Below are 24,807 nucleotides of genomic sequence, written 5' to 3'. Positions count from 1 at the left end.
CTTGAGTTGGTGTGAGCAGGATATCCAGGTGAGGTGTCCTGCACCATGGAGGAAAGCGCGGTCACTGTGTCCTGTGGTTGCCCTGAGCAGACTGCCGTAGCCAATCATGTTTGCTCTTAGAACTTTCTGTCTCCGTGTGAGTGAGGCAGTGAATTTCATGAAGATCTGAATCAGGCCTAAGGATGGTTGGTGGGGAAAGTGGAGTTGGATTAAAGAAGCTTAAAAGAAGAAAGAACTTCTGTATAAATTTCTTAACCAGCTTCTGACATTTCATAAAGAAGCCCTGACTTCCAGACCAAAGATAAGCCTAAGGTCACTCAATAATAGAGCCCACCTGCTTCTGCCCCCCAAGTGCGCAATTATGGTTTGGTTTGGTTTGGTTTGGTTTGGACAGGGTTTCTCTGTGTAGAACTGTCTTAGAGCTCGTTGTCTAGACCAGGCTGGCCTTGAACTCAGAGATCTGCCTGCCTCTGCCTCTGTCTCTTCAGTGCTGGCATTAAAGGCCTGCGCCACCACCCAGCCCCACACACGTTTTTTAAAAGCACTTATTTTCAGTTACTAGTCTCTGCATTAACCTTTGCCCACGACAAAAAGTTTGCCTGTCCAAAGCTCAGAGCAGCATGAGTTTAAGGACTTAAACGTAATTGTGAGGGGCTGGAGAGATGGCTTGGCGATCTTAAGAGCACTGGCTGCTCTTCCAGAGGTCCTGAGTTAAATGCCCAGCAACCACATGGTGGCTCACAACAGTCTAACTCCAGCTCCAGGATATCTGACACCCTCACACAGACATGCATATAGGCAAAACACCAATGCACATAAAAATGAACAAATCCTTTTTAAAAAATCAGACACCAAAAAAAAAAAAATACTTGTTTTAAGTGTGAAATGACTGTTGAATGCTCATCCCTGAATCGGGTATTCCTATCACTTCATGTAAGACTAGGGAATATCAAGGAATAAGACAGGATGATTGTAAGACTGGGAGCAGGTGGGCGGGAGGAGTGCTAGAAACTACAGACATGGCATAGCTGTAGTGAGTAGCAGTGACTCCTGTTACCTGCACAAAACCTGCACACACGTTTAACCCCAGCACCCGAGGCAGAGGCAGGAGATCTCGCTGACTTTGGAGCCAGCTTGGTCTACGGAAGCAGTTGCGGGTCAGCCAGGGCTGTACAGTTAGACCATGTCTCAAAACAGCAAGAAAGCATGAAGGGCTGGAGAGGTGGCTCAGCAGCTGAGAGTGCTGCTCCTGCACTGCCCTTTTCTGCCTTCCAGGCACTGCAGGCGCCTGTAGGCACCTCTACATGGCAGCATTTTTTAAAAGACGGGGCTGGGAGGTGGCTTACTGGTTAGAGCACTTGTTCTTGCAGAGGACCCAGGTTCAGTTCCCAGCACCCACATGGCAGCTCACAACCACCCATAGCTCCAGCTTCAGGGGATCCGATGCCCTCTTCTGTCTCTGGTCACACAAGGCATGCATATGATGCCCATACATACATGTAAGCAAAACACTTTGCATGGTTATTTTCTTAAAAATAAAAGACATGGAAGTAGACATGATTGGTTGGGGGAAATAAGGGGTTAGTAGTGGGAGAGAGACAAAATGGTAAGGGGGATTAAATACAATCAAAATTCATGGTATCCGTGTATAAAATTGCCCAAAACTTTTAAAACGTCTTCAAGTGACCTTGCCACAGAATTTCTGAAATTCTGAAGCAGAAACAGGCAACCCAGTAAAGCCAGTGTGGGAGGAGCAAAGTAAACCAACCCACCTTCTACCCGCTGGTGGAAAAACTGACCTTAATAAAGCCGGCGGGAAAAGAAATGTTTTCCATTTGGCTTCCCACCTGCTTGAGCCGAGGCTTCCCTGTGTGTCTGTTGAACTGAAAGCTACACTGTCAGCTCTCCTGAGCCTAAGCCGAAGCCTCCCTGAATTACACACTATCTTTCCAGGGTCTCCAGAAGGCAAATGGGTCCCACTTGGTGTTATTTTCTATGGGACGGCTCTGGGAAGCGTGAGGAAAGCCAGCACTCACATTAAGTGTCATGGAAATGGTAGGACTTCTGAGGGAAGTGGGCTAGCTGCGGTGGATGTCTGTAAGCTTAATATTCAGGAGACTAGGGCAGGAGGGTTGGAAGTTTGAGAATAGCCTAGGCTACATATTGAGGCTCTCTCCAAAAAGGAAAGGGCCGAGCATGGTGCCGTATGCCTTTGATCCTAGCACTCAGTAGGCAGAGGCAGGCGAATATCAGGTGGATCTCCAAGTTTGAGGCCAGCCTGGTCTACAAAGTGAGTTCCAGGACAGCCAGGGCTACACAGAGAAACCCTGCTCAATAACTAAACAAATAAATGTGGGCATATGTACTATTAGCTTTAATTGTCAACACAGCCTAGAGTCTTCTGAGAAGGGGATCTCGGTTGAGGGATTGTTGGGTCAGCTTGGCCTGTGGGCATTGTCTTGGTTGCTAGTGGATGCAGGAGGGTCTAGCCCTCTCTGGGCAGCACCATTCTCTGGGCAGGTGCTTCTGGGCTGTATGGGAAAACTATCTAAATGCAAACCTGTAGATTCCCAGGGTTACTGGCCAACCAGTCTCGCTGACAGGTGAATCCTAGATTCGGTCAGAAACCCTGATCAAAAAATAAGGTAGAGAATCAATGAGGCAAAGAACCACACTGACCTGTGGTTCTGCGTGTACACACACACACACGAACATGTACCCGCATGCACATATGCACACACAAAGGAAAACTATAGGATGTCAGTCAAAGGTCTCAAAACCTAAATGGAGAGACATTTATCACACCAGTAAAGATGTCTTTGGGGGGGCTGGAGAGAACGCTCAGCGGTTAAGAGCACTGGCTGCTCTTCCAGAGGACCTGGGTTCAATTCCCAGCACCCACACGGCAGCTCCAATTCCAGTGACTCTGGCACCTTCACACTGACGCACATGTGGGCAAAACAGCAATGCACACAAGAATAAAATCTATTTTTAAAAGATGTCTTAGGGCTTCCCTAAGGGAGTATAACCATTGGTGGTGTTCTCTGGCATGCTCTTCTAGTTCCCTCCCTGTTGCCGACCAAAGGCAACGTCAGGGAGGAAATGGCTTATGCAGCAAACAGTCTATCTTTGAGGGAGGTCGGGAGTAACTCAAGCAGAAACCGTGGAGGAAGGCTACTTGCTGACTTACTAGTTACAGATGGTATAACCCTGCTCTCCTCAGTCCTGTGTCCCCGGCTTCCACACCCAACTCTCCTCTTTCCATTCCCAGCCTGCACATGGTACAGTGCTGGCTAAGCTCTCTGGTTTCCCTAAGGTGAGGCGTTCAATCAATATCTATTTCTCTATACCTGTCTGTACCTATCTATCTATACCTATCTATCTACCTACCTACATATCTATATCTATCTATCTTATATTTCTCTATATCTTATCTATCTATCTCTCAGTTTTGGGGGACAGGATCTCTTTGTGTAGCCCTGGCTGTCCTGGAACTCATTCTTTAGACCAGACTGGCCTTGAACTCACAGAGATCTGCCTGCCTCTGCCTCCCACGTGCTGAGATTTGAAAGACCCTCTGGACCCCCCTCAGAACCCACAGCTGGCCTGCTCCCATGAGAACATCCTGTTGTTTTAAAGATTTTCAGGACCTGTCGTCGGCTATACCATGAGAACAGCCTGTTTGCTTGAGACCCTCAGGACCCCCTCAGGACCTGCAGCTAGCCTGCTCTCATGAGAACATCCCGTTTGCTGAGGAGAACAGGATACCTGTAGTCGGCACATGTGCCAAACTTAGAATGTCAGCAGTTCACAAAAGAAACAGTCGCCCCTACAGATGTTTCCCTTATCACGTAGCTATTCTCCTGTCCTGGAATAGACCAATCACTGATAATAACCCTTTGAATAAGCCAATCCAATAAGTTGGAAAACAACCTACAGGTTTCCCCCCTTGTGTCTGTGGCTTTTCGCTTTAAAAGATGGACTGTAACAGCTGTCGTTGTCCTTCATATCCCGAACCTGAAGGACCCTGTCATGACAGAATAAAAATCCTCTTGCTTTTGCATCAATTTGTGGTTATGTGAATGGTGTCTGGAGCAACTCCTCCCTGACGTTTGGACTTCTAGTCCAACAGATTAAAGGCATGTGCCACCATACCCAGCCTGGCAAGGCCTTTTTTTTTCTCTTAGGGAGCTCATAACTGGCTTTTGTTTATTTGGGGTTTGCCTTTTTGATTTTTTTATTACAGTTATTTGTCCTGTGTGTGAGACAGCACTCAAAGTACCACATCTGCAAATGTCAAGAGCAGCTTTAGGAGTCCATTCTCTCCGCGGGGACCCCAGGGTCCTACTCGGGTGTTCAACTTGGGATAAATTTTAAAAGGAGCATGTGAGGGGTTGGGGAGGCGGCTCAGTCAGTAAAGTCAGTGCACGTGTGAGGGCCTGAGTTTATCCCCCCCAGCACCCAGGTAAAAGGCCATGCGCACAAGGTGGAGAAGCCCTCGGGCCCCTGTGCACACATGCACACATGTGCATCTGCACACATGTATATTCCCACACAAAAACAGGGAGAGGGAAAGAAGAAAGAACTGTCTTTCCAGGGAGCAGTGGTACCATTACCAAGAACACTTTTGCAGGCCCAAAGGATGAGAGGGAATTTGATGGGAAGCATTGTCAAGTCTGGGCTTCAGGCTCAGTGTTTTGTGTCCTTTATAAGCAGGAGATCTGAGCACCTTTGTAAGGCTGGAGAGAGAGTTCCACAGAGCCCTGTCTTACAGATTTGCCTTTGTAACTTGAGGGCTTCAAACACTTAGCTTTTAATTGGTGATCAATCACCCTTAGCTTTTATTGTCTTTCTCCAGTGTATTGATTACCTCTAGCCACATCCTTTATGAAACCCGATACATTAATTTCTCAAGCCTACTTCTCTACAGGAGCGTCCCCTTTCCCAGGCCCCCATCACCACTCAGCACAGTGAAAGCTGTCACAATCAAAATAAAATGGCGCTGGCACTCACCAGTTCTGCTTCCCACGGCCGTGGGATCCTGGTTGTGGGCAATCTACAGGTGATTCTGCTTTTAAAATTGGCCTGCATGCCTTTCTGTGTACCACATGCCTACCTACCCAGTCCAGGAGAGAGCATCAGATTTCCTGGAACTGGAGTTTCAGGTGGTTGTGAATCCCCATGTGGGTGCTGGGCAGTCCTGGAAAGGGCCCAGCCAGGAACAGTCAGGGACCAAAGGTTTAGTGCACTTGGAGTTAGCCCTTGAAGTTAGTACTGGGGGTAGGTTCTAAAAGGACACCAGGCCTCTACTCCTGATGTTTGAGATTTTTTGTTATTGTTTTTTGTTGTTGTTGTTTGGGTTTTTTGTTTTTTCGAGACAGGGTTTCTTTGTGTAACAGTAGTAGGGACGAGGGTGGCCTCGAACTCACTGAAATCACTGAGATCTGCCTGACTGCCTCCCAAGTGCTGGGATTAAAGGCATGCATCACCACTACCCAGTCTTGTTTGCTTGTTTGTTTTTACTCCAGAGCTTCTAAATAGGATGGAATTCCTCCATCAGACATCTCACCCTAATTAGCGCAGAGTCACCAGCGAAGGGGACATGCACACCACGGTGCGCACCCAAACCTCTCTTGGTACAGCCGGCAGAACACTGTGACTGTTGTGTTTCATTTTGAAACTGTCCTTCTCTGTCTCCACTCACTAGACTGCGAGTGCCTTGAGGGAAGGGTGTGCCCAGGACTTTGCTGCAGGAATAGCGTAAACCTGGTGCTTGATAAATGAAGAGGAAAACAACCCTGCAGGGATGCTCTTCAGCCTTGGGGCTGGAGAGATCTTATTGGTTAAAAGCACTTGCTGCTCTTGCAGAGAAACCAGGTTCAATTCCCAGAACCCACATGACAGTTCACAACTGTCTATAACTTGTAATTCTGAGAGATCTGGTGCCCTCTTCTGGCCTCCGCGGGTACCAGGCACACACATGGTGAACATACACACATACATGCCAAACACTCATACCCATAAAATCAGAACAAACCTTTTTTGGGGGGAAGGAGGAGGAGCAGGGAGCATGTAGGTGCTCACTGAGGCAGCACTGCCAACAAGCGAAACCCTGGATTCTGGTATTTTCTAGGAAACGTTCTACTTCAGAAATCTGAAAATGGGGAACCGGAGAGATGGCTCAGGGATTTAAAAACACTTGCTGCTCTCACAGAGGAGCTGGGTTCAGTGCCCAGTACCCACACAGTGCCTCACAGCCATCTGTAATTCCAGTCCCAGGAGACCTCACACAAAAATAGAACAATTTTTTCCAGACAGGGTTTCTTTGTGTAGTCTTGGCCATCCTAGAACTTGCTCTGTAGATCAGGCTGGACTCGAACTCACAGAGATCCGCCTGCCCCTGCCTCCCTTGTGCTGGGATTAAAGGTGTACGTCACCAATGGTGCACATAAGAAGTTCCAGGACAGCCAGAACTACACAGAGAAACCCTGTCTCAAAAACAAATTTTAGAAAGAAACATGAAAAAGTATTTTTATTCCCCACTCTTACCGGATTCCTCCTCTGCTATACTTCATTCTAGAATGGAATTGGCAATGCCCACAAGAGGGCAGTAGAAACCAGAGCATGAAGACAGGGTGCCCTGGTTTCTAGCTCCTGCCCTCCTTCCACCCCGAGAGAACAGCAAGACGAGACTGTGAGTTCCTTGAGGGAAGAGTGTACCCAAGACTGCATCAGGCATATATAATGAGTCCTGGTCCTCGGTAACTGCATCATCACAGGGATGACAGACAGACTTAGGGAAAATCGTCCCCGAGGATTCTTCTTGCTGCAAATTCAAGTGAGAGCTATCGCCGACTTGGGTGGATGAGACCCGCAGCACAGAAATCTCCTTAGGTCACTAGGTGACAGAGCTGGGATGCCTGGGCCCCGAATCAGCTCTCTGTTTGTTCCTATCAGATCCGGTCTTAACAGCACTTTCAGAAGCTCCTAATTCCATAAACCTAGAAGTAAAATAGAGCAGGGGAGATGAAAATAGCAAGGCTCTAGAAGATCCAAGTCTCCCGTTCCAAGAGCCTGCTCTAAATGCTGGCGGTCTTGACAGAGACTCCCTATCCTGGCTAGTTTTACATCCACTTGACACTAGAGGCGTGTGGGAAGAGAAAATGCCCCACCAGATGACCTGCAGGTAAGGCTGAGGTGCTTTTCTTGGTTGAAGATGGATATAAGAGGGTCCAGCTCTCTGTGGATGGTGCCAGGCCTGAGCTGGGGGTCCTGGGTTTTAGAAGCAAGCAGGCTGAGCTTCCCTCCGTGGCCTCTGCCGTGAGCTCCCACCCTGACTTCCCTTGGTGACAGACTGTGATTGGGACGTCTAAGCTAAGCAGCCCCTCTGCTCCCCAAGCTGCCTTTGGTCAGAATGTTTTATCGCAGCAACAGGAAGTGAACTAAAATACCCTAAATCCTGCCACAACTCTGGGGTCCAGGGAGTGCAGGCGTACGACCCAGCCCTCAGTTATCTCATGTCGGCTTGAGGGTCAAAAGGGGGGGATGTCTCCAGAAAGCCACCCACACGGGCCGTGTGGCACCCTCTCCACACACTCTCCTGCTGCAGGGGCTGCCGAGCCCACTGTTGACTTCTGCCTTCCCCGCTGATGCTCTTCATATTAATTCCTCCCGGGACCCAACCACAAATCCATGCAAACGTGAGCGAGTTCATCCCTCCATTCTGATCGATGCCCCATTGCTTCCCTTCTGTATTTATGAATCAATCATTGCTTCTCCCAGGAAGCAACCCTGAAAGTCTTTATAATACACACTTTCCCTTACATCTAACCTCCATTCCAATCACAAGCCCCATCTCCTCCTCCTAGCCTGGAACTCTGTGTTTGCGCCACTGTGTAGACTAAGATACACCCTGTAGCCCAGTCTTCCATCTGTAAGATGTGTCCGACACTGTTGAGAGGCTGGCCATGGAGGGCTGAGCAGACGCCGCAGGGCTGCCATCACTGGAACCCACAGGTTTGCGTCACAGACATGAATAATCGAATAACAGCGGTGAGAAGCACTGTGAAGGAAATACAGCAGGTAGTGTGACGGTGCCGAGTGAGATGCTTTTGTTTCTGAACACTTGTGTGTTTTGCTTGCATGTGTGGACACCCCATGGATGGTGGTTTAAATGACAATGGCCCCCATAGGTCCACAGGGAGTGGCACTCTCAGGAGGTGTGGGCTTGTTGGAGGAAGTGTGTCATGGAGGGTGAGCTTGAGGTCTCAGAAGCTCAAGCCAGGCCCAGTGTTGCGTTCTTCCTCCTGCCTTTGGATCTGGATCTCGGCTCCCTCTCCAGCATTATGCCTGCCTGCCCATTGCCATGCTTCCCACCCTGACAATCACAAACTAAACCTTTGCAACTGTAAGCCAGCCCCAATTAAATGTCTTCCTTTATAAGCATTGCCGTGGTCACTGTGTCTCTTCACAGCACTAGAAACACTATACCATGTGTGCAGTGCCTGAGGAGGCCAGAAGAAGGCACCAGATCCCCTGGAACTGGAGTTACAGAGGGTTTGTGAGCCACCCTGTGGGTGCTGGGAACAGAACTTAAGTACTCTGCAAGAAGAGCAAGACCTCCCAGTCACTGAGCCCTCTTTGTGGCCCCCTGGTTTGGAATGAGAGTGGTCTCATATGGACTGGCCTCTGTACTATCTGAGGAGGACCTTGAACCTTGAACGCCTAATCCTCATATCTTCACCTCCCAAGTGATATGTAGATTTTTAATTATTTAAAAATATCTGAGGGAGCCGGGCGATGGTGGCGCACGCCTTTAATCCCAGCACTCGGGAGGCAGAGGCAGGCGGATCTCTGTGAGTTCGAGACCAGGCTGGTCTACAAGAGCTAGTTCCAGGACAGGCTCCAAAACCACAGAGAAACCCTGTCTCGAAAAACCAAAAAAAAAAAAAAAAATATCTGAGGGAGACTACTTTAGTTGGATTTCCAGGAAAGGGCCATCCAAATCTGACAAGCAACAACCTAGGGCTCTGTTGCTGCCTAAATACTCAAATTAAACCTTCCTAACATCTGTAGCATTCTGAACGTGGAGATATCTGTGAAACCAAGGCAGGGCAGAGGGTGTATTGGGTTCACATTGCTTTCCAGAAAAGGAAAACGTTGGCAGTTCATTCATCGCTCCACTTAAGCCCCTGCAGTCCTGGAAACTCCAGAGACGCCGGTCCTGCACCAGTACTAGCCCAAACTGCGGCCTCCAGACAGCTGTGTGAGAAAGCAAGCCTTCCATGCAGAAGCTGCCCTCAGTGAGCTTTATCTGCCTCTCACAGCACAGCATCCTGGACCCCAGGCGTGGGGAAGAGAAGTGGGCTAGAGTTAGAGCCTAGTCCTTCAGGATTCCAAGTAGACAGCACTGTTGGACCACCAGCCCACAGTCTGTACGCCTCTGTAAGAAATCTCCTTTTAATGTATAGAGATGAATTCATTCCATCTGTTCTGCTCCTCTAGAGACCTGACGGGCACATACATGTTATGTATACATGTATACAAATATCATGGTGAAACCTATTTCTTTGTACGACAACTTAAAAGTCACATAAAATAGGGTGGTTAAGAGCAGCGGCTGCTCTTCCAGAGGACCTGGGTTCAATTCCCAGCACCCACATGGCAGCTTCCAATGTTTGTAACTCCAGTTCCAGGGGATCTGACCCCTTCTTCTGCCATACTCAAGTATCAGGCACACATGTGATACACAGACATACATGCAGGCAAAACACTTATCCACATAAAATAAAAATGAAATTTTAAAAATGTATTAAATAAAAAACAACAAAGGAGACATTGTCCTCATTTCTATCAGGGATATCCCCCAAGAATGAGCCAGCAGTATAGCAGGCATCAAGGACATCAAGATCACCATGCTCCCCCATCTTTCCTTTCTTCTCATGGGAATGGGCCCAGGAACATCTAATATGTATGTTTTCTGACCAACGTTTGCTTTATCTGTTTTTAAGATTTGTTTTTATTGTTTTGTTATGTGGGGGGAAGGGGGTATGTGCACATGAATGGATCAGAGGTGTCACATTGCCCTGACGCTGGACTTACAGTTGTAAAATGCCGGATAAGGGAGCTGGGAATTAAACTCAGGTCCTCAGGACCAGCAGTATGTGCTCGTAACCAGTTTTGTTTGTTTGTTTGTTTGAGATGGGACCACATGCAATAGTCTGCGCTGGCCTGGAATTCATAGCAATTATCATGCTCCATCATTCTGAGTGCCAAGATTATAGAGGCGAGCCGCCGCACCAGACGGCACACATGAGGACCAGAGGACAGCTTCCGGTGCGAGCCGCCGCACCAGACGGCACACATGAGGACCAGAGGACAGCTTCTGATGCGAGCCGTCACAGCAGACGGCACATGTGACACACGTGAGGACCAGAGGACAGCTTCCGGTGCGAGGGCACACGTGACACACGTGAGGACCAGAGGACAGCTTCCGGTGCGAGCCGCCACACCAGACGGCACACATGAGGACCAGAGGACAGCTTCCGGTGCGAGGGCACATGTGACACACGTGAGGACCAGAGGACAGCTTCCGGTGCGAGCCGCCGCACCAGACGGCACACGTGACACACGTGAGGACCAGAGGACAGCTTCTGATGCGAGCCGCCGCACCAGACGGCACACGTGACACACGTGAGGACCAGAGGACAGCTTCTGATGCGAGCCGCCGCACCAGACGGCACACGTGACACACGTGAGGACCAGAGGACAGCTTCTGATGCGAGCCGCCGCACCAGACGGCACACGTGACACACGTGAGGACCAGAGGACAGCTTCTGATGCGAGCCGCCGCACCAGACGGCACACGTGACACACGCGCAGAGGACAGCTTCCGGTGCAAGCCGCCACAGCAGACGGCACACGTGACACACGTGAGGGCCAGAGGACAGCTTTCGGTGCTGTTCTTGAGCCACTGCCCACTGTTATTTATCTCACTTTGTTTTTGTTTTCTGTGTTTTTTTTTTTTTTGAAACAGGGTCTTTCATTGGCCTGGCACCCATCTACGGGGCCAGGCTGGCTCACCCAGGAACCCACAGCCTCTGCTTCCCCAGTTCTGAAATCACACACACACACCACCACACCTGGACTTTTTGTTTAATGTGGGCTCTGGGGCTTGAACTCAGTTCCTCCACCTTAGAAAGCAAGCATTTTGTTTTCTCCCCAGGCCCCATTTTTTGTACTTCCTAAGCAAGGACAGCTCTGTCCACGCCAGAGACACTGAAGTCTAATTCTGAAGCACAGAAGGAACTCCCACAGGCCCAGCACCTTCAGAGCCATGGCTGAGGCAGGAGAATCATGGAAAATTCGAGGACAGCCTGGGCTACAGAGTGGGACCCTACTTAAAACAAAAACGAATCAACATCCTGAGGGTTCCAGTTCATAACTTATGTGGTTTCTGGGTCTTCCTGTTCTGTCGCCCTTTTTAACCAATGCAAGTGAGGACAGCTAGGAACAAGGGAATACAAATAACACTCAGCCTGTGTTTCTGTTGCCATGGTGATGTTGATACGTGAAACTCACGTGAGCTCCTTTATACAGTGAAGCGGGCTGATTGCAGAGGCCAAAGAGTGAGGTCACAAACCTGAAAGGTATACAACACACACACACAGAGAGACAGACAGACAGACAGACAGACACACACACACACACACACAGACACGGGGTGGGGGCTAACTGTGCAAAGGGCTTCATGCCACCATCTGAACTGTCTTGCTGTCTCTTATCCAGATATCAAATAGATGACCAGCTTGCTCCTAGAGCTCCCAAGAACCAAGTCCTCCCCCTCCCCAGAGGCCAGTCAGGTGTATGTTTTACAATATTCATGGCCCCTCTTGAGTTCTCACTGTCTGTCCTTCTGGCTGGAGCGAACAGTTCCTGCCACTCCCAACCCCAGGCCACCTCAGGGAGAAAAGGAGAAAGGCAAGAACAGCAGGCCCCACACACTGCGCCCTCCTCCCCATGGCGCCCTCCTCCCCATGGCGACCTCCTCCTCTTCCTCCTCCTCCTCCTATTCTGGCCAAATGAAGGTAAGAGAGAGAGGGCGGGTCTGGATTTAATGAGCATCTCTGAAAACCTCTGTGGGAGGAAGAGGCCCACACAACTTGGAGACCCAGACTGATGGCAACAGGGCTCCCAGGCCTCCAGATGACCCTGCAAGACAGAAGTGGTTACGCTAATTAGGATTGCGGCCTTTCCCACCTCACAGTAAGAAAAAACAGCTGGGCAGTGGTGGCACAGGCCTTTAATCCCAGCACTCAAGAGGCAGAAGCAGGCAGATCTCTGTGAGTTCAAGACCAGCCTGGTCTACAGAGCGAGTTCCAGGACAGGTTCCAAAGTTACAGAGAGAAAGCCTGTCTTGGAAAGCAAAAACAAACAAACAAACAAAAAATAAAAAAAAAGAAAGGAAGAAAAAACAAACTACTAAAAATAACTCCAGCTTTCAGAATGGTTTTAGCAATTATCCTGCCTGTGAGGGGCGGGAATAAAACATGAGGTGCTCTGTCATGTTGTATAAGTAGGAGGGAAGAAAGCAGGAGGGAAGCTGCTCCCAACCTGAAGCTGGGGAAAGGCCTCGGTGTCGACTCCCTCCATCCCCCACCCCCCAGGACACGTCTCACACCCACCCTCTCAATCTGACTCACTAGATCCTGCCGCTAACACAGAGACACTCAGGGCCTTGGCCTCTAATCCCCCTAAACTGTCAGGGAAATGGCACACCCACCCCACACTGTTCTGCTCTGCCGTTTCCCGGCTTGGATTCCTTCACACCTAGACCCATAAGCCCGTGTTGCTTGTCACAAGAATAAGGCTAACACCCACCCGAGGCTGGATTCCTTCTGGCTTCTCCCAGCAGCTGAGCGTTGTGGCTTTGCTAATTAGACTCCTTTCTTGTCTTTAATTAGCTGCATGTGAATCTTGTGGGGAAGTCTTGGATCTGTGAAATAGTCTGGGACGGAAAATCAGAACGAAATTATCTCTACTGAGGAAGAAAGCCTGGGCAACAGCTTACTCTACTGACAAGTCGGAGGCTTTGTCCTAACCGCACTCACTGGTGGTCCCCACTTTACAATACCATCTCGGCGCTCACCGCCAGGCCCTGGCAGCTGCCGTGATGAATGCCAGGAAAGCAACCCAGGCAAGGCTCATGCAGGTTGCCCAGTCTGGGCTCTTTGGCCGACTTGATGCTCAGGGAGCCACCAAGGGCTCAGGATCTGAGTCCATCTTAGAACCCAAATGAGCACCAAGTATTATTCTGATCTCCACTCGGCTTGCCAGTTGGTATCTCTGAAATACAGACCTTTTCTAGGAACACGTCTCACGGTGAGACGGCAGAAGAGGGTCCTTCCGCCAGGAAGAATGTGAGCCACAGCTCTGCTGTGGCAGCGAAAGCGAGCTGAGAGCGCTGTGGACTCCCAAGGTTAACCGCACCCAAGACACCCGCCCAGCTCCCACTCTACACAGTTTGACCCGAAGTCAGCTCGGCAGCCGAGTCCATTAAAAACCACCTGGGGAGCCTTCAAAACCTTGGCTGCTGGGCCCCCGCCCCAGACTAATTAAATAAAAATCTCTAGAGGCGGGGCCTGAGCATCGGTATTTTTCAAATGCTCCCCAGGCGGTCCTAACGTGCAGCCTGGGTCAGGAGCCACTGTAAGATCCCCCGCGGATTAGGGCTGCCCGCTCTCAGTTTGGAATCTCAAAACTCATTTGCCCTCCAAGAGAAGTCCTGCCTCGGTGCCACTCTGGCCTCATTTTGAGGAAAAGTCAGGGGGAAGAAAGGGACTTCAAAGAACAGCTCCTGTTGTGGTGACATCAAGTGAAGAAGAACCCAGGCCCCACAGAAAGCCCTGGGCTTGCCCAACTCTAAATCCCCAATTCTGCTTCTTGCTCGGGCACATGTGACACCCCGGTGCCTCTGTACTCACGCGCAGCAAATTCAAGGATGTTGTCTGGTCTTTTCAGAAACATTTCTCTGAAAAACAGGAAAAAAATAAAAGGAAGGCGGGTAAGGGGGGGAGGGTCTGTGGGTGTGGCCACTGCCCCATCTGGCTCTTTGGGAAGCAGATTAATGACAGGCCTGCCCATTCTAGAAGTCATCAATAAATCAGAGGATCTTCAACAAAAAACAAAACAAACCAACAAACCAGAGGGTCTAAGGTAAGGAACAAAACCACGGAGTGGCCGGGTGTGGTGACCATGACCATGCCGTTAATCTGGGCACTCAAGGGACTTAGGCAGGCAGATCCCTGTGAGTCCCAGGCCAAGCATCGAGCACCAATGAACCTAGGCCGTTTTCCTGCCACAGAGGAGCTGTGGAGCGGCCAGCAGGCTTTGTCACCTGACACACTTACAAACCCTGGACCAAACATGGCAAAAAAAAAAGTATCTTCCAGGACCCCAAGGATCTCATGCTGAGTGGACAGAAACGTGACCCTGGAATGGGCTGAGGAATTTTACCATGGCTTTCTCAAGGCCAGGAGACAACAAAGCTAAAAAAAAAAAATTATTTAACAACTTTAGATGCTATTAGCTCTACTACACAGCAGACAGACATGAAAATGTTATCACCAGGATGCTGAAAGTGTCTGACAGTCCAGAAAGTTCTAGGTTTCGTAAAACACTTACTAATACTATATTGCTTTATAACGTCCCTGTAAAATGGCAATTATGTCTCCATTTCCCATGTAAGAAAGCAAGCCTCAGCCGGGCGGCAGTGACGCACGCCTTTAATCCCAGCACTCGGGAGGCAGAGACAGGAGGATCTCTGTAAACTGAAGGCCAGCCTGGACTACAGAGCGAGTTCCAGACCAGCCAAGGCTGTTTGAGAGACCCTGATGTGGGGCGCCCTTCAGCATAGGCGTTGCTTTTATCAGTTGATGAGTAAAGCTGTTTCAGCCAATGGCTTAGCAGAGTAAAGCCAGGCAGGAAATTTGAACAGAGATAGAAAGCGTAGGTGGAGTTGAGGAGATGCCATGTAGCCGCCAAAGGAGAAAGAGGTACGAACATTACCAGCCAGCCACGAGCCTCATGGTAAAATATAAACTTTTAGAAATGGGTTAACTTATAGCGAAGCCATTGACCAAACAATTATATTTAACATATTAGCCTCTGTGTGGTTATTTCATAAGCGGCCGTGGAAACTAGCAAGTGAGAGAAACTGATGAGGGGAGGAGCAGCAGGACAGAGAAAACCTCCAGCCACAAGACCCCGTCTTGAAAACAAACAAACAACAAACCAAAAAAGGTTAATCATTTGCCCAAGTTTATACAGACAATAAACACAGGAGAGGGCCAGGTCTTGGGTGCCCGAGGCCAGTGTTCCCTCCTTGTTTGCTTTGCCTCTGGCTGTGGTGGCCGCCAGCCACCTCCATTTCCAGGTGCTCTCGTGGCCAAAGTCCAAGGTCCAGTTATTTTGCTTCCCTCCTCCTTCAGTTAATTAGACGATTACTGAGTCTAATTCCATGCAACTATAATTTATGAGAATGATTTTAAAGTAAGAAACAAAAAATCTGGGCTAGGGAGATGAACTAAACCTCTGAAACTGAAGAACACTTGCTGCCCAAGCAAGAGGCCCTGAACCCAGAGCCCCAGTACCCAAGTCAAAAGCTGGGCCCTGACCCGGTGTCTCTAACCCCAGCACTGAGGGAGCTGGAAGCCAGGGGATCACCCGAGCTCTCAGCCATCAATCAGAGGGAGCTGAAGCCAGGGGATCACCCGAGCTCTCAGCCATCAATCAGAGGGAGCTGAAGCCAGGGGATCACCCGAGCTCTCCAGCCATCAATCAGCCTCATGCCAGATTCAGGGAGACCCTGTGAATGAGACATCGAGCATTCGGCCTCCGCATGCTTGTACAAGTGCATACACGCTCACACACACCACATAAACACATACACCATACACACACACACACACACCACACACCACATAAACACATACACCATACACACACACACACACACACACACACCACACACATACGTACCACATACACACACACTATACACAAACACACACACACAAACACACCACACACAAACACACCACACACAAACACACCACACACAAACACACACCATACACACACATACCACACACATACGTACCACATACATACACCATACACAAAACACACACACATACATACACACACGTGCGTGTACTCGGGTGAGTGAAAAATACAGGCCTTCCTGGAAGACCTGACAAACAAAAGGTAAGTTTCCTAAAAGGCCAAGGAGCCTCAAGTGGTTACTAAAAGACTATTAAACAGAGCTTTGGAAGAATGATGTGGTGGTTTGAATAAAAATGGCTCCCATAGGCCCATAGGGAGTGGCACTATTAGCAGGTGTGGCCTTGAGGTTTTAGAAGCTCAAGCAAGGCCAAGTGAGTCTCGGTCTCTTCCTGCTGCTCGCAGATCCAGATGTAGAACTCCTAGCTTCTTCGCTAACACCATGCCTGTCTGCATGCTGTCAGGATACCTGTCATGATAATGGACCGAACCTCTGAAACTGTGAGCCATCCCCAGTTAAATGTTTTCCTTTATAAGAGTTGTCATGGGGCCGGGTAGTGGTGGCGCACGCCTTTAATCCCAGCACTCGGGAGGCAGAGGCAGGTGGATCTCTGTGAGTTCAAGCCCAGCCTGGTCTACAGAGCTAGTTCCAGGACAGGCTCCAAAGCCACAGAGAAACCCTGTCTCGAAACCCACCCCCCCCCCAAAAAAAAAGAGTTGTCTTAGTCACCAGGTGGTGGTGGCACACGCCTTTAATTCCAGTGCTTGGGAGGCAGAGGCAGGGGGATTTTTCTGAGTTCGAGGCCAGCCTGGTCTACAGAGTTACAGAGTGAGTTCCAGGACATGCTCCCAAAAAGCTACAGAAAGAAACTCTATCCTGAGAAAAGCAAAAAACAAAACAAAACAAAAAAACCCCACCGAAGTTGCCGTGGTCATAGTGTCTCTTCATAATAACAGAAAACCCTAAGACCAGACATTCCTAGTCCAGGGAAACAGCAAGAACCAGAGATGCAAACAGCACTGTGTCGTGTGACTGCCCTGAGGTTAGCAGCCGGGTTGTATCTGTCTATTCCACAGTGCCAGGCAATCCACCGCCCAGCGTAGTGCAGGAGAAGTGCAGGACTCCTGATGGGAGGTGGGGGGCAGGCGGGGGGGCATGCGCTTAGCACGAGGCAGCGGGTTGCTGGCACTGTGAAAAAGGGAATGGGAATATGCCTTGCACTCACACAATCACAGAATGGAGACAAGATCGAGTAGAAGGAGGAGGGCACAGAGTGGCAAGGATTTGTGCCATTAGAAGCCAGCAGCATAACTCAAGCCACCACCTGGGAGACTGAGGCCAGCCTGGCCGGTGTTGTGAGACTTTGTGTGAAGTCATCATAGTAATAAGTAACGGGTCCCTTTAGAATAAAAATGTAAGTATGATCCCCACATCTGGCACTGGCAGATCACACACACACACACACACACACACACACACACACACACACACACACACACATATACATATATCAGGAGAGAGATAGAAATTCTAAGTATGTAGACATGGCTGATCTGGAACTCACAATGTAGACCAAATGGGCCTTGAACTCACAGAGATCTGCTGTCTCTGCCTTCTAAGTGCTGGAATAAAAAGTCTGCATTAGCACACCTGACTTGCATCATGATATTATCTGCCCTGGCCGCAATGGATCCGTTCTTCAAAGAGACGAGATCTCAGTGTTCACTAACTCCTTTCCTACCTGTTGTGTGACTCTGAAGCTCCTCCGAGAAATGGCCAAAATATGAAGACTAGTGAGATCCAAGGAAAAGCAAAAGGGACTTGGAAAACCTGGTGGTTTCTGGGGCTTGAACCAGGGCTTCAGGCATGGCCAAGTGAGTGTTCTGCTGTGGGGGGTCCCGCGTGCACCCAAGCAGGCAGCACCATATGGTGGAGAGAGCCAGAGGCTGGAACACTTGGTTCTTTGGTCAGAAGCCTGAGAAAGAAGTATACTTCCCATCTCCGAGCTTAACTTGTCTCATTTGCAAAATGGAAACAACAATGCAAACTGTCTTTTATTTATTTTCAGATTCATTTTTATTTTATGTGTGCCTTTTTTGCATTTTTGTAAATGTACTACATGCATGCCTGATGCCTGTGGCATCCGAAGTTGTCAGATCCCCTAGAACTGGAGTTACAGGCCGTTAGCCTCCATGTGGGTACCGGGAACTGAACCAAGGTCCTCTGTAAGAGCAGCAGGTGGACTTAACTGAGTCATCTCTCCTGCCCCCATTAGATGGCTTAAAAAAATAATAATGGGCTGGGCATGATGGCACGCCTTTAATCCCAGCACTCGGGAGGCAGAGGCAGACGGATCTCTGTGAGTTCGAGGCCAGCCTGGTCTACAGAGTGACAGCCAGGACTACAAAATTAAGCTCTGTCATGAATTTTCTTTTATAGAGTTGCTGCGGGGGTGGGAGGGCGGGTGAGCAAATGTTACCAAGACGCCATCACAGTATGGATACTGTGGAGACACACAAGGTACCACTAGCTTCGAACACTGGGCTGATAACATAAATCAGAGATGGACGACACCGTCACAATAGTTTGACGGCTGCTGATAGGGAAACAGCAGAGTCCAGAAATGGACACCAGGGTTATTTCAACCGCGCTGACCTGGCGGTAGCAAACAAAACTCAAGCTAGTGGTCTGGTCTCCATCCGTGCCGCGTTTCTCCAGTTCTTTTCCTGGTATCTCATTAGGAGATTATTTCAAGACAGGGTCTCACTATGTAGCCATGGCTGGAACTCTCTCCGTAGACCAGGCTAGCCTCGAACTCACAGAGACCCAGCTGACTCTGCCTCCCATGTGCTGTAGCTAAAGGTGTGTGCCGTATCCAGTGTCTTAGGTCCAGTGCCACCACCACTTGGCCATTCTGGTTCTGAGATTTTACTATTCTGATGGAGTGCACTGAAGAAACATGCCCTAGGACACACTGGGAAATGGGAGTTCTATTTGTTTCTCTATTAATTTTTAGCTTTTTAAAGAGAGGGTTTCACTCTGTCATCAGACTAGCCTTGAATTCCAAACTAGGCCGAACTGCTGCGTTTGTGTAGTTCCAACCCCTGGGAGGGTGCAGGCAGGAGGACCATCACAAGTTCAAGGCTAGCCTATGCTACATAAGGAGTTTGAGTTCAAGACCACCCTTGAACTCTGTTTTAAAAAGTGGGGGGGGGGCAGTTTTGCTGTTTTGTTTTGTTTTGTTTTTCCTGAGTCTCACTATGCAACTCAGGCTGGCCTCGAACTGAAGATTCTCCCCGAGGGCAGCTGTTAGAATGTCTAAAGGAAGATGAGAGCGTGCATATTCATCTATCCATCTATTCCCAGCGAGATCTGGGAAAACCCTTACTAGCTCTCTCTGGACGACCTGTCAACCCGCCTACCTGAAGAAGCCGCTAATGAGCAGCGACACCTCTTTGTGGGTCCTCAAGTACTTTTCATTTGCGATGCGAGTCTGGATCTGAGGAGCAACAACCAAGAGTCAAAGGTCTGGGGAGAGAGATCCAGGTTTCAAGCCTAGAAAGAGGTATGAAGAGGGGGGACAAGCCAGGTCTTTTCCTGGAGTGTTTGAAACCCCGAGCAGTTTTCAGATTTTCCTATGAGGCAGCCGCATTTCTTTTCTCTAAAGGCAGAGAGTTTCGTAGTGCCTGGGCTGTTCTGGACCGTGATGAAGCTGGCCTTGAACTTCTCTGCCTCTACCGCAGTGCTGGTGTGTGTGGTGGGTGTGGGGGGTCTGGTAGAGTGGATTGGGACCCAGAAGTTGGTGCAGGCTAGGCCAGCATGCTAGCTCCCACCAACTGAGCTACACTTCCTGTCAATTCTTTACTTGGCCAGACCCCTACTTGGTTCTTCTTGCGCTTTCATACCCGGCGGATTGGGCTCAGGGACGCTCCATAGTCCTCGGGCGTTTATCTCCAGAAACAGACCCAGCTCTGCTCTTCCCGGGGTTCTCCTTCGAGGGACCTTTGTCCTGAGGAGCCTCACTTTGATCAAAACAGGTAGACGCACCTTGAAATCTCGCAACTGCTCCAATTGCTCTGGGCTCAGTGATGCCGGATCCGGTCCCCCAAAGAAGCGTTGTTGCAACGTCTCCATCTAGCCGCAGGAGGTTGTCTAGGCGACGGGCCGCGGAGAAACGAAGCCCCGCCCCGCTGTCAGCCCCTCCCCTGACCCCGCCCCTTAAGTCCTATCCTTTCCTGGCTCTGAAGACAGAATCCTACTGACTGAAGCAAGGTGGAGGCTACTCTTCAGCAGAATGAACTTGGACTTGGGTTGCCCAAGGGATCACTTTTCCCAGACTTAAAGACTGATTTCTGAGTTGAATTGTATCTGAAATGCGCCTTTCTTCTTGACCCCACTCGACTTCAAATACTGCATTTACTTAGCTAGAACAAACCACAGAAGAGGTTCAGAGCAGTCTTTCAGAATCCAGCCCCCAGCTTGGGCAGACTGTGCTTGCGTAGAAAAATCTAGGCTTCTTCCCTTCCTACTGGCCCAGAAGCCAAGCACTCCATCTGTTCCGTAGACAGACACTAGATATTGGAAGTCTGGGTTCCTAAAATACGAAAGCACCCCAGAGCGTGGAGGGAGCCAATCTCTGCAAAGACAAGAACATTTTCAAACTCAGAATGCTGGACCTAGCCAGCGCTCAGGCAGAATTTCCCTTTTTGTAATGACTTTCTCAGGTAGATCAATTTTCTCTTCACCCTAGGCTCCTCATAAATTGTAAATTATTTCTCTCTCGACTGAATAAGGGAAGGGAAAGGGAATGAACTGACTGCAAGATTTGTTCTTTTAGCATCTAATTAAGAAGGGTAAGCGAGGCCAGGCGGTGGTGGCGCACGCCTTTAATCCCAGCACTTGGGAGGCAGAGGCAGGCGGATCTCTGTGAGTTCGAGACCAGCCTGGTCTACAAGAGCTAGTTCTAGGACAGGAACCAAAAAGCTACGGAGAAACCCTGTCTTGAAAAAAAAAAAAAAAAAAAAAAAAAAAAAAAAAAAAAGGTAAGTGAAACACAGAACCTCAGCTCTCAAAATAGCTGCCTGACAACACACACACACATACAGACCACACACACACACACATACAGACCACACACACATACACACACACATACACACACACACACATACAGACCACACACACACACCACACACACACACATACAGACCACACACACACATACACACACACATACACACACACATACAGACCACACACACACACATACAGACCACACACACACATACAGACCACACACACACATACCACACACACATACAGACCACACACACACACACACATACAGACCACACACACACACATACAGACCACACACACACACACATACAGACCACACACACACACATACAGACCACACACACACACACATACAGACCACACACACACACATACAGACCACACACACACATACAGACCCCACACACACACACATACAGACCACACACACACACCACACACACACACACACACATACAGACCACACACACACATACAGACCACACACACACACACACCACATGTGCACACCAGTTTCCCTTGCTCACAGAAATGGCACCCAGCAGAGACCTTCTGAGAGGCAGGAGACAGAATCCCAAAAGAGTCTGGGACTTGTGAACACTGCTCCCCAGAGCAAAGACATAGCGTGAGAAACAGCTGAATGTCCGGCCATGGAGGGATCTCCCTGCGATCTGCTCACCTCTACATTTCCGAGAGAACAGCAGATGCAGGTGGGCCAGTCAGTGGCTGTAAGCGTCCTCCCAGGAGCCCATCTGGGTTAGGGATCATTTGAGTTGTTTATCCGTTTTTTTAGGAGAGAGAGGGAGATAAGCTGCCATCTGTCGGAAGCGATGTTTTCCCAGCAAGAGCAGAGATTACCCAGGGGTGATAGTTTCTATAAACTGAGGCCAACTTCCTCCTGTCCCATAGAGGGAGCGGTCACAGTGAAATCCGCAGACTTGTAGGTAGTGTGGCTGTCACAGCCTCTCAGTTCTTGAATGTTTGAGATGTGGCTGTGTTAGATAAGCCGGAAATTTAAAATACACTTTGGATCTTGGAGGCTTTATGGAAGAAAATAATATAAACTATCATCTCAATAACTTTATATGTACTGCATGTCAAAATAGTATTTTGAATAAAGTAGGTTAAATACGCTGTCTTTGTGTATGTGTGTGTCTGTTGTACACATGTGTGTGAAACCAAGTGGCCATTGTCCATTGTTAATCACTCACCATCTTCCTTTCACTGAACTTAGAGCTCACTGGCTGGCCAGGCCACCCACGACAGCCCAGAAAAGCAGGAATCTTCATTCCCTGACTGCCCAGTGAGGGGATTCGGACTCAACAATGCATCCAACATTTTATGTGGGTGCTAAGGACTTGGACTCAGGCCCTCATACTTCTGTAGCAAGTACTCTACCTCTGAGCCACCTCCCTAGCCCCATAAAATGATTTAAAAACAAGACAGGGTCTCTCTGTAGCCCTAGCTGACCTGGAACTCAACACGTAGACCAGGCTGGTCATAAACTCAGAGAGTTGCTTATATCTGCTTCCCAAATCCTGCGATTAAAGGCATAAACCACATCTCCTAGCTCCATTATTATTTATTTATTTTTCTTTTGCTTTTTCAAGGCAGGGTTTCTCTGTATAGTCCCAGCTACCTTGGACCTCACTATGTAGACCAAGCTGGCCTTGAACTCAGAGATCTGCTTGCCTCTGCCTCCCAAGTGCTGGGATTAAAGGTGTGCACCACCACTGCCTGACTATTTATTTTCTGGTTTTTCGAGATAGGGTTTCTCTTTAGCTTTTTGGAGCCTGTCCTGGAATTCGCTCTGTAGCCAGGTTGGCCTCAGACTCACAGAGATCTGCCTGCCTCTGCCTCCTATATGCTGGGATTAAAAGCATGTACCACCACTGCCCGGCAATAAAATTATTTTTACATGTAGTTTCCCGAAATGGATGCAATCTTGGGAAATGGAGGCTGGAAGATCAGGAGTTCACCCTGTGCTACATAGCGAGGTTCGGGCCAGTTTGTGATACAGAAGACCCTGTCTCAAATAAATCGATAATTTGTAAAAAGTCAGTAAATGAGCCAGACATGGTGGTACACACCTTTAATCCCAGCACTCCAGAGGCAGAGGCAAGATGGTCTCTGTGAGTTTGAGACTAGCTGGTCTATGTAGAGAGTTCCAGGATAGCCAGGGCCACATAGAGAAAATCTGTCTCAAATCAATAAACAAACAGGTCGGCAATGTGATCAATGCTTAAAACACTTGCCACACAAACCTAAAGACCTGCATTTGATTCCCCAGAACTCACATTAAGGTGGAAGTAGAGGCTCCACCCTTAAAAGCCGTTCTTTGCTCTTCACACATGTATTGTAACATGTGTGCATGTGTGTGCACCCACAAAGACAAATACAAATTGATAATGTAATTTAAAATGTTTAAAGGAGGAAAGGGGACTCCACAGAGTTGCCTTTTGACCTCTGCATGCAAGCCATGACACACACACCTCAATAATCAAATAATACAACAATAATAAATAGGAAACAAATAAAAATTTAAAGTTAGCAGCTTTCTTGGGAGTAGTTGAGACGGGCTCTCTCGGTGTAACTCTGGCTGTCATGTAGCTTGCTATATAGAATAGGCTGGCCTTGATCTCACAAAGATCTGCCTGCTCTGCCTCCCAGTGTGGGCTTATAGGCATGTGACACCACTTTTGCCCCCATTTAAAAAATTATTTTTATGTATATAGACGTTTTACTTGTATGTTTGGGTACTACGTGCATGTATTGCTGCAGAGGCTAGAAGAGGGCATCAGATGGCCTGGAACTGGGGCTACAGATGGTTGTCAGTCATGATATAGGTGATGGGAACCGAACCTGGGGCTACAGACGGTTGTCAGTCATGATATAGGTGATGGGAACCGAACCTGGGGCTACAGACGGTTGTCAGTCATGATATAGGTGATGGGAATTGAGTCTGGGGCCTCAGAAAGAGCAGCCAGTGACCATCTCTCCAGCACCTTATAGGCAGAAATCTTCTCATACATGGCAGCTTAGCTTTGACTGAGGAGGAGGAGGAGGAGCTAGCTAGCTTGTGGATGGTGGGCAGAGAAAATCCTCCGCTCCTGGGGCTCCCCCTTAGTCTTTACCTCACAGAGCTCCCATCCCCCAAGACTGAAAGAACTTCAGAGATTGTGCCCACAGCCACTCAGCTTGGGGAGTCTGATTGACAGCACCAATCTGGACCGGACACTGAGCAAAGGATTGAGACCCTTTGCTGTCTCCCAGTTACTGCTCGGGAGGAGGAGCCAGAAGGGTTCATTGAAATTCATTTTTGTCGATGTTTAATATTTCAATTAAGATGATTAGGCCCAAGCCTGAATGAGCAGCAGGGAGGCAGACCAGCTGAGAAGACACACAGTAATGAGATCAGTGGGCCCATCCACTGGGTCCCCCATGTTCGCAGGGCGTGATCTGTTTAACATCTCCACAAATGCCAAGATCGGATTAGAAAGGCAAGAAAGGAGAAGTGGGGGTGGGGCCGGTGAATGGAAAGTTACTGTGGAGAAAGAGCTTCCCACTTCCTGGTCTGCTGGCACTGCCATGGCATCTCCTGGCCACTCATCATAGAGCCCCCATTACCCTCACGCTCTTGTTTCATTTTAGGGCACCCTGTCGGG

The 24,807-nt window shown here is 49.0% G+C and overlaps 1 protein-coding gene across 1 annotated transcript; it reads right to left on the bottom strand.

Annotated features, from left to right (window-relative positions):
* Window positions 1-12,032: 12,032 nt before the first annotated feature.
* Window positions 12,033-20,197, bottom strand: Riiad1 (regulatory subunit of type II PKA R-subunit domain containing 1). Its single transcript, XM_075979072.1, has 5 exons — window positions 20,111-20,197; window positions 19,486-19,562; window positions 13,983-14,029; window positions 12,880-13,006; window positions 12,033-12,210 (listed from the first exon to the last, which is right to left on the bottom strand). Exons 1-4 carry the CDS (start codon window positions 20,195-20,197, stop codon window positions 12,936-12,938), a joined length of 282 nt encoding a protein of 93 aa, XP_075835187.1. The 3' UTR covers window positions 12,033-12,210; window positions 12,880-12,935.
* Between the last annotated feature and the right edge of the window lie 4,610 nt (window positions 20,198-24,807).

Source organism: Microtus pennsylvanicus, chromosome 7 (assembly GCF_037038515.1).
Source record: "Microtus pennsylvanicus isolate mMicPen1 chromosome 7, mMicPen1.hap1, whole genome shotgun sequence".
In the NCBI taxonomy this organism is placed as follows: Eukaryota; Metazoa; Chordata; class Mammalia; order Rodentia; family Cricetidae; genus Microtus; species Microtus pennsylvanicus.
The sequence above is the reverse complement of the archived record's forward strand: the minus strand, read 5'-3'. Positions and strand labels throughout refer to the sequence as shown.